This window comes from Gastrolobium bilobum, unplaced genomic scaffold (genome assembly GCF_033153095.1).
Source record: "Gastrolobium bilobum isolate Gb01-03AN ecotype WA unplaced genomic scaffold, APGP_CSIRO_Gbil_v1 utg4933, whole genome shotgun sequence".
In the NCBI taxonomy this organism is placed as follows: Eukaryota; Viridiplantae; Streptophyta; class Magnoliopsida; order Fabales; family Fabaceae; genus Gastrolobium; species Gastrolobium bilobum.
In genome coordinates, this window is record NW_026897330.1 from 87,349 (window position 1) to 101,170 (window position 13,822).

General features: G+C 36.4%; 1 protein-coding gene across 1 annotated transcript; it reads right to left on the reverse strand.

The window, feature by feature from the left end:
- Nucleotides 1-2,385: 2,385 nt before the first annotated feature.
- Nucleotides 2,386-6,288, reverse strand: LOC133306054 (transcription factor IIIA-like). Its single transcript, XM_061506330.1, has 6 exons — nt 6,003-6,288; nt 4,815-4,949; nt 3,876-4,164; nt 3,514-3,749; nt 3,210-3,353; nt 2,386-2,817 (listed from the first exon to the last, which is right to left on the reverse strand). The coding sequence occupies exons 1-6, from the start codon at nt 6,144-6,146 to the stop codon at nt 2,665-2,667; spliced, it is 1,101 nt and encodes a 366-aa protein (XP_061362314.1). The 5' UTR covers nt 6,147-6,288; the 3' UTR covers nt 2,386-2,664.
- Between the last annotated feature and the right edge of the window lie 7,534 nt (nt 6,289-13,822).

Below are 13,822 nucleotides of genomic sequence, written 5' to 3' on the forward strand. Positions count from 1 at the left end.
TGTAAGTGATTCAAAACAATACTCTATGGGGGATTCAAAAATCAGAATGTAGGTATTAAACCACCATACCTAAATTAATGATAATTTTGTTTACTTCAGTCCTCTCACAAAATTTTTGGCTCCCCCAAAACAAGACCATGACCTTAAACTACCATCCACCACCCAAAATGACACCACCATTATAACACACTGAGAACCCTACCATATAAAGCCCCAATCTGGCCACAAACCCGTGAAGACTAAGATAGTAAAAGAAAATGTTAAAAGGAGCTCTGGCATAATAGAGTAAAATAGGAGGGGGAGGAGAAGAAACTAAAGTCATGAAAATTTAAAATATGACACCGCATGACAAGTAATTCAAAAACACTAGAAAATGACTTTTTGTTGTTTCTAAAATATTCGGAATCATGGAGTTCATTTTCTAATATTGAAAATAAATACCCAATCAAACATTTTTATTTTATTTATCATTTTTTTATTTTCTTTGAACAGGAAAATGAAAAATGATGAAACCAAACCAGGTCCTTACTTTTTTTTTTATTTTGTAATTATGGAGAGCCTAAGCCCAAGAAAAGATACAGTTAAGTAATACAACGATTGTTTACTAATACAATATAGAAGTGGAAACTAATTTTCTTTTGTAGGTTCATAATTTTCTTTTGTAGGTTCGTAAAGCCCACTAATACAATTACAGTACACACGTCAATTCCACCTTAAAAGCCGTCATTCAGATGCATGCTGATTTTAATAAATAAAGAAAACCAAATAGTAATGCCGAAACCTCATGAAAAAATATATCTAAAAGAGTAATTCTTCAATTTCCAATTATAATTATCAAATAACAAAATTTAACTCCTACAAAAAGTGTCGTAAACACTAAAATAGTGACCAAAATGTCACTATTCCTTAACTTTTTTTCCTAAATGTCACGCCAACACTGTTAATTTTCAATATGTCACGTGGACAAGTTCGTTGAGCACTGTAGCGAACTCAATTTGCTGATGTGTCACGTTCCTGGTGGACACCATGTTCGTTACTCTGAATAGCGAACTTGTCCACGTGGCATATTGAAAATTAACACTGTTGGCGTGACATTTAGGGGAAAAAAGTCGGGGAAAAGTGACATTTTGATCACTATTCCGTAAACACTCTTGTATAAACTATTTACAAACTAATTCAAAATCTAAAATTTGAAAAGAAAAAAAAACATAAATTACCTCTTAAAAATTAATAAATAATTATAATTAAATTATTCGAAATATATCACAAGTCTTTGATCTTATATCACGAAAAATTTGTTAAATTTTTTTGTTTCTACCAAACAAATCATAATCATACGTGTTTCATTTAAACTTGAATTTTATCATAATTTATTATATTTCAAACTAATACTTCTTGGGACACATAAACCATATTTATGTTGGGTTGTGCACGGGGAGCTCATGGCGGGAAGAGACCGCTAACCATGGGCCAAGTGAACAGCAACATTAAGTGAGCTCGGAACACCACAATCAAACTCAAAATCTTAAGGCATTAGGTGCATGGATCATTCCACTTATATGGTGCTCACTTAGTCCATTCTTAACCAATGTGAGATTTTTTCCACTCATCATTCACACTTGGATTCCTCAACATCTCCCCCTCAAGTGTGAATCAAAGGCCCACATTCTTTCTTCCCTCAAGTGTGAATCCAAGGCCCACATTCTTTCTTCGAGTATTCATGGGTTCCTCATCAAGGTTTGGCTATCCATCAAGACCTTGGCTTCCCACGTCAAGACATACTCGGATCACCACAGGTCAATCCACCATTAGCTCTGATACCAATTGTTGGGCCGTGCACGGAGAGCTCATGGCGGGGAGAGACCGCCAACCATGGGCCAAGTGAGCAGCAACATTAAGTGGGTTCGGAACACCACAATCAAACCCAAAATCTTAAGGCATTAGGTGCATGAATCATTCCATTTATATGACGCTCACTTAATCCATTCTTAACCAATGTGAAACTTTTTTCACTCATCATTCATACTTGAATTCCTCAACAATTTATTCGGCCATAATTTTGGATGACTTCAAACTTCTTGAATCAATGATTAAACCATATTCAATGGACAAATAGTAATATCTACATTTAGAAAGGCTTGTTCAGTTTGTACAATTTACACTTTTTATAAGTAACATTACTCAGACATACAAGTGAGATTCATATTTATGAATCATGGATATTAAGCTATCAAAAATAAATTACGATCCAAGCACATTTTTGTTACTGCAAGCATTGCAGCAACTTGGGCACAATTTTTTTTTTTTATATAATAAGTAATCTAATGAGCAGCATATCCAATCTCAATGAAAAGTTCATAACAATATAGATTCTATTTGGCCTTGACAAAGGGGGTAAAGAAGGGAGCATGCGGGAGAGAATCAAACATAAAAGTGATAAAAATAGAACATCACTACTCCCTTCCCAACAAGATGACAAAAAATGTGCAGTGTTACTGTTGAATCTATTATGAACATATAATTTTATACACAATAAACGAGGTTTAATATCCAACGCTATAGATTATTGTCCTAATCCTACACACACACACACACTACTGAGCACACAGTGGAAACAAGGGCAACCATTCACTCTATCTGTAATGTGAGAAGTCCATGAAAAGCTCAATACATCTCTTCACTACCCTTCATGATCAACTCCAGTTGACTTGGTGGAGCAACTCTCTTCCTAACTAACATTTCAACCGTAGGAAACTTCCTCTTCCTCCCTCCCATTGCCCTTGACCTGAATTGTTCATCAGATTCTTCAAAATCCCCCTACACCGGACAAGTTTAATAGGTGTTAGAATATCTAGAAAATATCTTACAATATCATTATTGTATCTTAGAACAACTTAAATTATGTTAAGATGACCTCTTAAGAGTGGTTTCCGTAGTTCATTATATTTCTTGATTTGTTTACTTATTTGGTTCGAATTAAGAATCTAGTACTGGTATAAATAGAGATTTGTGCTTTGTCATTTATATCATATCACATAATCAGACCAATATACATAATAGAATATTACTGATAGTCTTTTGTCTTTCTTTTCCTCCTTTTTATATCCAAATCCCTATAATTTCAACAATTGAGTATAGCACGCAAATGCTTAAGATATTATAAAAATTCTTTACAAGGCATTAGAGAATACAAAGGCAAAAGAACTTACAAGGGTAAAAACATGTGAACCAGATTTTTCATGGTTATCTCTCACATGCTTATAAGCAAATCTCATGCCACAATCGGGGAAGCCACACATAAAAGGTTTGTTTTGCAAGTGCACAGCCTTCACATGCTTACGAAGATTGGATTTCTGTTGATGCATAACCATAAGAGAGGTAAATTATAAGCAAGTTCAAATTGCAACTAAATGGGGAATAAAATACTGAAGTTTAATCTGACCCATTGTTAAAAAGTTTCCACTCTTCAGTTAAAATGTACATCAAGCAATTTTAAAGCCAGGGATGTCTTACATTTGAGAATGTGCTGCTACAACCCTTATTTTCACAATGAAACACCTCTGATGAACTACCAGTTTCATGCTTACAGAGATGCCTTTTAATGTTCTTCTTCAGTTGCTTTTTCCCACAAGTTTCACAGGTCACATATTGATGGCAGGATTTAGTATGGACTCTAAGGCACTGGACATTAGTGAAATGCTTCATGCAACCAGGATATAAGCACACTACCTCTATTGACTCCAGCTTAACTGCAAAACATAGGCATTCTTCAAAACTGTGTTCAACATCTTTTCAGAACTCTAAATAAAGGACCGAATTATGAATATCAAATGTAAAACTAGCTCATTAATATAAAATTTCCTAAAAGAACTTGCCATGAGAATCTTCATGCTTCTGTAGCTTTGAAGCAAATTTGAAAACCTTGCCACAGCCAATTTCTGGGCACACATATTGCTTCTGATTTTTAACACCTGTAGAGGCAGAATTCTTGTTATGAAACTCCTTGACATGTCTTGTCATATTTCCCTTGAAAGCAAAATCACAGCTGCAATTCTCAATTGGACATGTAAAAGTTTTCCCTTTATGCTGTAGAAGATGACGAGTCAAGTGGTCCTTTCTTCTGTAACTTGCCTGACAATCATCAACAGTACAAATATACGGCCTCTGGAACCAATAGAAAAGTGTTAAAAACTAGAAAACCATAAATTAACAAGCATCAATGTGCTCTCACAACAAGACATGAGTGAACAAGCTGCCAACCTCATTTTGAACAGAGCGTGACTGAGGCATCCTTGATGGAGCTTCTCAAGAGGTCTCCCTACCTGATACTGATCCATCAAGTCAAATCATTCTGCCTCACGCATTTTGGAGCTCTCTATCTGAGATCCAATGCTTCACACTTTAACGTCCATAATTTTATGATTTTAGTATCATAAAAATTACTTTCCTGCAAAAATATGTATCTTCAGTTGATGCAACAATTAATATCATCATGTGTTAGACAGATAACAATTTTGTTGAGCAAACTAATATCGTCAACAGTATAAGAGACTGGATCAAACATAAATACATAGGCAGATGATTTTCACAGATTTTTGTTGCATATAACAAGGCACAACTTGGAGTTGGAGATGCCTAATTCTGATCTCCAAACAAATTCTCCATCCGTACAAACAAATCTTGGGGAACACTATCGAAATGAATTTTAAATCAAACAAATTCAGAAGCCCCAATATTATGGCTATCCAAAGAACTTAAAATGAGAAAAAAAAAAAAAAACGTTGAGATTTTCATGTTATATTGTCAGAAAATACCTCAAGTGAATGGCTTTGCATGTGCTGCAATAGGTAGGCAGGTTTTTTGAATCTAGCACCACATTCCTTACATGTATTCAATTTTATACCCTCCGATTCCTGATCTCTTTGGAGTCCTGCTTTTTCCGCCTCCTCCTAAGAGACATCATAAATCAACAACATAGCCGTTTGAATCATACTCAATTTAGAGAGAAAGGCCAAAAATACACAAAAAGTCAGGGGTTTATCGATCATGCTCTTAAAACAAGAGCTCCCAGACTCCCTCATTTTTTTTGGTTAATATCATCCCAAAGACCAAGAAAAGAGTAATGATTGAACCATTACCATTATATTCAAATAGCCCAGTTTCTCCAATTCACAGTTCTCTACGATATGCTTGTCTACTACAACTACATATACATTCATGCTTACAAATGATTCTCCTTGCATGAATAAAAATTTTGACGTTCCTTCACGTTATGATTGGAATACTTTAAAATTGAGAAGAGTTCATTTGAAATGAAAAGATTCACAAGTCATATCAAAGGAGATAGGATTCACAAATCATTAGATATCACCCAAAAATGAATTGAATTGTTAAACAAATATGACACCAAACCTTTATTAAATTATAGGAAACAAAGGATTGGAGTAGCATCATGATAGGGACCCATGGGATCACCACCCCAAAAGCTAGCTCAAAAGGTGGGAGTGCCCAAGGTCTTATAAATCCCACACTAGTTTCTTACACAATCAATGTGGGACTCCTAACATTGTCACCCCCTTTAAGGCCGACGTCCACGGCGGCTTTCATTCTGACCCGGTAGTAACCCTTTCCTCCTTTGGGCGGCTTCACCCACATATCAAGTAGCCATTTCCGTGGTCCGACTCTCAACAAGAGCAACAAATGATAGGGATCCATGGGATCACCACCCCAAAAGTTAGCTCGAAGGGTAGGAGTCCCCAATGCCTTATAATCCCATACTAGTTGCCTACACAATTAATGTAGGACTCCTAACACATCATGTCACGTCACATCTCATCATAAAACACAGCAATTGAACTTCAACAGAAAATCCAGATATTCATCAAACAACATAACCTTACTTGAACAAGATTCAAAGTCCTTCCCTAATATAATTTTTTTTTACCCCTAAGCTTCAGAAGCAATTAGAAACAAAATGAAACAAAGAAATAAAAAAAAATTACCTTGTGGTGAGAATTGATATGAGAGGTAATAAGGGTCTTCTTAGACCTGGACATGCCACAGTATTGACAGGAATAGCGTCTAATATCTCTGAAAATAGGTCTTTCACTACTTTCCATTGCATCATCCATCTTTGTCTCAGACATTTAGACTCTGATGAGAAGAAAAAAAAAAATGAACAGACAGAATGATACTCACATGAAAATTTTCACAAAATCATAATCACAGAAATGGAATCCCCAATCGTAACCTAAACCTACGGATTCAGGGTTTGTTGTCACACACTCACACTTCACATTTGACAAACAAAATCCTCTTTCGTAAGTTGTCCTCTTTGTAAAGCGTGAACTGGAAATTTCGAGATATTGTCAAAGGGTGAGATAAAATTATTTTAAGACTAGAAATAAGGAGAAAACTATTTGTGATTTTAAATGATAGAAAGTTATGTCATTTTAAGAGAGGAAAATTTAAATTTTAAATTAAAAAAACCACCCACTTGTGATTTCCATTTTTCTGTGTCTATCTCTCTCTTAAAATGACATAACTTATTTCATTTAAAATGTCATTTTAAACAAGGGAAAAATGTTTATCATTTTAAATAACACAACCTATATTCTTTCACTCTCACAAAGAGGTGGAAACCGCACCTTTATTTTTGTTGTCAACTCTCTCCTCCTTTATCTATCTCTTTCTCTCTCTTAAAATGACATAATTTTACATCCTTTAAAATGAAACACACTTTTTCCTTTAAACTATCACAAATTATCGAGGGAATTAAAAAAAGTCAAATAACTCATTTAGAGTGTAAATAGGCTAGGTCGACTTGAAGAGGTTTACGGTCTAGCCTATATTAGATTAGACTTGTCTTATTATAAATAGTCAAATAAAGTAGGTCTAGACTTTTAACAAAACTTATTTAGAAAACATACCATATATTTTTTTGTACATATAGCCTACAAGCCGACTTATATAATATTATTTACATTAAATAAATAAAATAAAATTATTATTTTAATAATTTTGAATAAAAAATAATATTATTTTAGTTGTTTTTTTAGTTATTGAATGTTTAATATGCTTAAACAAACTAACAAACTTGGCTAAGTTTTTATTTTTTTAAATATAAGTCAGGCCATAATTTTAATCTGGGCCTACACAAGCTAAAAAGCTAGGCCAGTCCTAAGGTTTCTTACACATGCCAGTCCTAAGATTTTTTATACAAGCCTAGCTTATTTAACTCAAAGCCTAACTTAACCTAACCTATTTACACTTCTAGTCTTGACAATTTTGGAATTGATGAAATAAGATGTTATTTTTATTTTTTTATTTTTTTGTAATAAGATGTTATTCTTATTTCTTTATATGTTTGTTGTATGAAAAAATATTTATTTTTTAAAAGTTATGTTATTTTAATCAAAATTATTGTATTTTATCATAAAAAAAAAATGGTTACATAATAAAGAGTGTGAGACGTGTTTTTTTTAGTGCGGCTGACGTGTTTTTAATTTAAATATTAAATAAAATACAATAATTATAAGGAAAAACTTCAAAAAAATCTCCCTATAAGTTTCTTCAGAATCACTTACTCCCTTCCCAAAAATTTTAATCATTTACACCCTTACTTAAAACTTTTTTTATCATTTACCCCATAACTTGATTTTCTATCCAAGTTAAACTTAACGATGTTAATTTTTTTTAAAAATATCAAAATTACCCTTAAAGAAAAATAACACACAACACTGAACCTTACTGTTGGCAACTCCTATTAAATCAATTCCCGACCTTCATGATTATCTTGCTAAGAGTAAATCGGCTGTTGTTGCACCTGTTATACAAAAACCCAAGAATGTATTCGAGTCGAAGATTCATTGGCATTAGCAGAATGACAGAATCCATTTCAAACGTAGTACTCGCTGTAATAAATGGGAACCTAGTATCCTACCATTGTCTGTTGGAGTAATCAGTAAATGCCTTTTGGATTAATGCAAGGTAGAACCACTATTTATCTCTTGCTAGCAATAAGGTGTCGAGTTAGTGTAGGGTTTAAATAGTATAAGGCATTAATTAGAGTTTCATCGTCGTGGGAACGATAATCTGGGCATTAATACTCCCATTTATTACTTGATGCGTGCACTTGCGCACTTGGGTTGAAATTAAGAGAGCAAATGTGTTTTCTCTTAATGGACTGAGGAACGTTCTACAACATAATATCTTTACACCCAACAAGCTTTTGACCCTACAAGTTTTTGGCGCTGTTGCCGGGGATAGATACACTAAATTTTGTCCTTATTACCGTTTTAAGTACATACATACTCTGTATATTTCATTTTATTATCTTTGTCACATATTCTGCTGATACATATTATCTGTTTTATGGTTTATGAGTGAAGAGTCTGAAACAGATTCTCACCACTCCATTGAAATACCTGAGTTCTTCTTTGATCCTGAGCCAGAACGCACTTTACGTAGAAGAAGAAGAAATCTCAGGGAAAATATTTTTGAAAACATGGTTGATCATAACAATAACAATGAAGGAATCCCTCCTGAACAGAACTTTAGAGCTTTGGCTGCTCTTTTCAGGAATATACCAGAAAGGGGAGTAATCCTCCCTCTTGTAGCTCCCAATTTTGAATTAAAACCCATCATGTTCCACATGATAAGGGAAGCTGGAGTCTTTCATGGACTCCCTGTAGAAGATCCTTACACACACCTCACAAACTCTCAAGACATCTGTGATAACTTCAAAGCTGAGGGTGTGATAGAAGAAAGTATGAGAGTGAGGTTGTTCCCTCATTCCCTAGGCTCAAAAGCAAAAACATGAATTAAAACTCTCACCCCTGGATCCATACACTCCTAGGAGGAACTCTCTAACAAGCTCATAGAAAGGTTTCTCCCTATGTCTCGTCAAGCGATGTTAGGGCAGAACTCTCTAACTTTAGAATATTTTTTGGAGAAAATCTTTATGAAGCTTGGGAGAGATACAAGAACATCATCAGAAAATGTCCAAACCATGGGGTGAGAGTTGGGGAGTTTTACAATCTTTCTATAAAGGCATAGATCATACTTCTCAATCACATTTAGACTTTTCTGCAGGAGAATATTTCTTTACAGGAACCCTTGAATCCAGGTATGAAATCATAGAAGGCACTGCAGAAAAATGTCTCCAATGGCCACTGGAACGGATGAGCCCAGTAAGGAAGCCATGCATGCTAGAATTAGACAAACAAACTACCATGGAAACCCAGCTAGCCTCATTCATGAATGAGGTGAAGAGTCTGAAAGCTGATCAAAAACAACCAGGAGTGGAAGTCTTACAACTCGCAGCAGTTGAGAGTGAACCATGCTTAGCCTGTGGTGACCTTCATGATTCAACAGATTATCCATCTACTGCCTTGGTGTGTTATGTAGAAAAGTTTGGGAACAGAAACTTCACCCAGGCCAGAGACAATCAGAATGCAAGAAGCAACAACAATCAAAACTCTGGAGGAACCATAGTGAAGGATCATAACCATTGTCCACAATGGAGACCACCCATGAACCAGAAACCATACAACAACCAGCAGCAGCAGTATCAACAAGACAGAAGCAGTGGAGATGGAGCATATGAACCACAAAGAAAAACCAATTATGCTCCGTTCCTTAGAGAAGACCAACGCATCAATACCCTTGAAAGCTATGTCAAAGAATATGTCACCAGGAACGATGTTGTGGTCAGAAATATTGAATCCCACCTGAGACAGATAGCTGCTAGCCTCGACACCAGGACATTTGCCAAGGGATACTAACGTCCCCTCCAAATCTCAACCATAACAGATCAAGGCAGTCACACTAAGAAGTGGGAGAACCACTACACAAACTGCAACAGCTCCCAAGACCTCAACCCTAGACACCAGGGAGGAATGTGACAAACCACCTGAAGCATTCACAAAGGCATCACAACAACCACCACAACAGGCAGCTGTCGAGCAAAACCTAGAGCTTGATGAAGAAGTTGAAGCTGAAGAAACCCCAGTGGACAAAAGTAGAACGAGAAGTCCACTACAAAACAAGCAAATACCAGTCAAAATTATGTTCCCCCAAAGAACAAGGAAGCAATAAGATGATAAAATGTTTGGAAAAATTTTGGATATTCTAAAACAACTCCACATCAACATACCTCTGGTGGATGCACTGGAACAGATGCCCAAGTATGTCAAATTCTTGAAGGATGTTCTCTCCAAAAAGAGAGGAATAACAAAATATGAAATTGTGAAGATGACACAAGAAAGCTGCCAATACTTGGGCAAACTCCCACCTAAGCTACAGGATCCATGAAGCTTTACCATTCCTTGTGTAATAGGGAACACTTACCAAGGTAAAGCTTTGTGTGATTTAGGGGCAAGCATCAATCTCATGCCTTCATCAGTTTTTAAACAATTAGCCACAGGACCAGCAAAACCAACCACGATAACATTACAAATGGCAGATAGATCCATTGTCAAACCAGAGGGTAAGGTGGAAGATCTACTAGTCAAAGTAGATAAATTCATCTTTCTTGCTGACTTCATCATTTTGGACTATGAAGCTGATATTGACGTTCCCATCATCCTGGGACGACCGTTCCTAGCAACTGGAGGAGCAGTCATCAATGTGCAAAAGGGTAACTTACCATGAGAGTACATGATGATGAAGTTAAATATAATGTCATTAAGGCAATGAAATTTCATGATGAGGATGAAGATCTGGAAGAATGCTCTGCAATCACTCTAGCAGATAACCAGATCAACATAAACCCAGAAGTCGAAGAAATGGAAGAAAGTTTGCAAAAAGAAGAACAAAGTTGTTACCTGCAAGAAAGGAAACCAGAACCCCTGCAGAGAACTGAAAAGGAAAAGCAAGTAAAAAAAACCATCTTCAGAACTACCTCCTGACTTGGAACTAAAGCATCTTCCCCAACACTTGAAGTATGCATATCTGGGAAACAATGACACCCTGCCTGTCATCATCTCCTCACAGCTCACCAAGGAACAAGAAGAACTACTGATCAGCAAGCTGAAGAAATATCAAGGAGCTATTGGATGGACCATACTGACCTTAAAGGTATCAGTCCTTCTTTCTGTATGCATAAAATATTATTGACTGACCCTAACAGCTTTTTAGTAGAACACCAAAGAAGATTGAATCCAATCATGAAAGAAGTGGTTAGGAAAGAAGTAATCAAGTGGTTAGATGCGGGGATCATATATCCCATCTCAGACAGCAGTTGGGTAAGTCCTGATCAGTGTGTTCCCAAAAAGGGGGGAATAACTGTAGAATTAAATGCAAAAAATGAACTGATCCCCGTCAGGAAATTTACAGGATGGAGAAATTTCCAGGACTACAGAAAGCTCAATAATGCTACCAGAAAGGACCATTTCCCACTGCCCTTCACAGATCAAATGTTAGACCACCTAGCAGGTAAGGAATACTTATGTTTTCTTGATGGATATTCTGGATATAACCAAATTGCTTTAGCACCAGAGGATCAACACAAAACCACCTTCACTTGTCCCTACGGAACGTTTGCTTTCAGAAGAATGCCTTTTGGATTGTATAATGCACCAGCAACGTTCCAAAGGTGTATGTTCTCTATTTTTTCTAATTTAATAGGTGAAGGAGTATAAGTCTTCATGAACGACTTCTCAGTTTTGGGAACATCGTACGATCACTGACTGGTCAACTTAGAAGAGGTTCTTCAAAGATGTCTCTCTTCTAACCTGGTTCTTAACTGGGAGAAATGCCATTTCATGGTAAAAGAAGGGATCGTCTTAGGACATAAAATCTCCAAGGACGGGTTAGAAGTAGACCAAGCCAAAGTAGAAGCCATAGCAAAGATGCCACCTCCGGTAAATGTTAAGACACTGAGATCATTTCTGGGCATGCAGGTTTCTACAAATGGTTCATTAAAGACTTTTCCAAGATAGCTAGACCTCTATGCCGACTGTTAGAAAAAGATGTGAACTTTGAATTCAATTCTGATTGTTTGAAAGCCTTTGAGGCTTTGAAAAGTAAATTAGTCACTATGCCTGTTATTCAACCTCCAGACTGGAATTTTCCCTTTGAATTAATGTGTGATGCAAGTGACCAAGCTATAGGCGTGGTTCTAGGGCAGAGGAAGGATAAACTCTTTCGTAGCATATACTATGCCAGGAAAACCCTGAATAAAGCTCAGGTGAACTACATAGTCACTGAAAAAGAGTTGTTGGCTCTAGTATATGCCTGCAAAAAGTTCAGGCCATATATTTTGGGATCCAAGGTCATTATTCATACTGACCATGCAACTCTCAGATACTTATTTGCCAAGAAAGAAGCAAAACCACGTTTGATAAGATGGATTTTGCTGTTACAAGAATTCAACCTAGAAATCAAAGAAAGGAAGGGATGTCAAAATCAAATGGCTGATCACCTGTCCAGATTGGAACACATTAAAGTTGGGCTACCTATCAAGGAGATGTTCCCTGACGAACAATTGTTTGTTATCACTGACAAAGAAGCTGACGTTCCTTGGTTTGCTGATATAGCTAACTTCCTTGCAGCAGGACTGGAACCATATGAAGCAAGCTGGATGCAGAAAAAGAAATTTTTTCATGATTGCAGGAGCTATCTCTGGGATGAAGCTTTATTATTCAAAAGATGTGCGGACCAAATGATAATGAGGTGTGTCCCAGAAGAAGAGCAACCTCAAATCCTTTTACAATGTCATTCATCCCCCTATGGAGGCCATTTGGGCAGAATCAGAACTGCGTCCAAGATACTTCAATCAGGTTTTTGTTGGCCCTCCCTTTTTAAAGATGCTCGTCAATATGCTAAACAATGTGATAAATGTCAAAGGGAGGGTAATTTAACTAAACATAATGAGATGTCCCTTAATCCCATATTAGAAGTTGAATTGTTTGATGTGTGGTGCATTGATTTCATGGTTCCTTTTCCCCCTTCTTGTGGGAACAAATTTATATTGATGGCTGTTGATTATGTAAGCAAGTGGGTGGAAGCTGTTTCCTTACCTACTAATGATGTCAAGGTGGTTATAAAATTTTTAATGAAAAACATTTTGACAAGATATGGGACCCCCTGCTGTATCATCAGTGACGGTGGGAAACATTTCATTAACCACCAGTTTGAGAGGTTGTTCGAAAAATATGAAGTCAAACACAAAGTTGCAACTCCATATCATCCACAGACCAGTGGACTTATCGAAGTCTCTAACCGAGAGGTTAAGAGGATTTGAGAGAAGGTTGTGAACCCTTCTTGGAAAGACTGGTCTCTCAAATTAGAGGAGGCATTATGGGCTTACAGAACACCCCTAGGATGCTCCCCCTACAGATTGATATTTGGCAAAGCGTGCCACCTTCCTCTGGAATTAGAACACAAACCATACTGGGCAGTTTATGCTCTTAACATAGATGAGAAGGCGGCAGGGGAGAAGAGAATGCTACAGCTTGAGGAACTGGAAGAATTCAGAGGAAACACCTATGAAAATCACAAGTTGTACAAAGAAAAGATGAAAAAATAGCACGATAAAAGAATCAGGAACATAGAGCTCAAAGTTGGTCAAAAAGTGTTGTTATTCAACTCCGGACTCCGACTGTTCTCAGAAAAGCTCAAATCAAGATGGACTGGTCCATATCAAATAGTGAAAGAAGCAGGAAACAGAGCTTTTGAGATCCAAGGAACTGAGCATAGTCGCTTTTTTAAAGTTAACGGGCACAGGTTAAAGTTGTATTAATGTATTCTGATGAAACATTCAATGAAAAAGAGGAAAGTATCCCTCTTTCTGATTCCAATTAAGAAGTAAGTAACATGT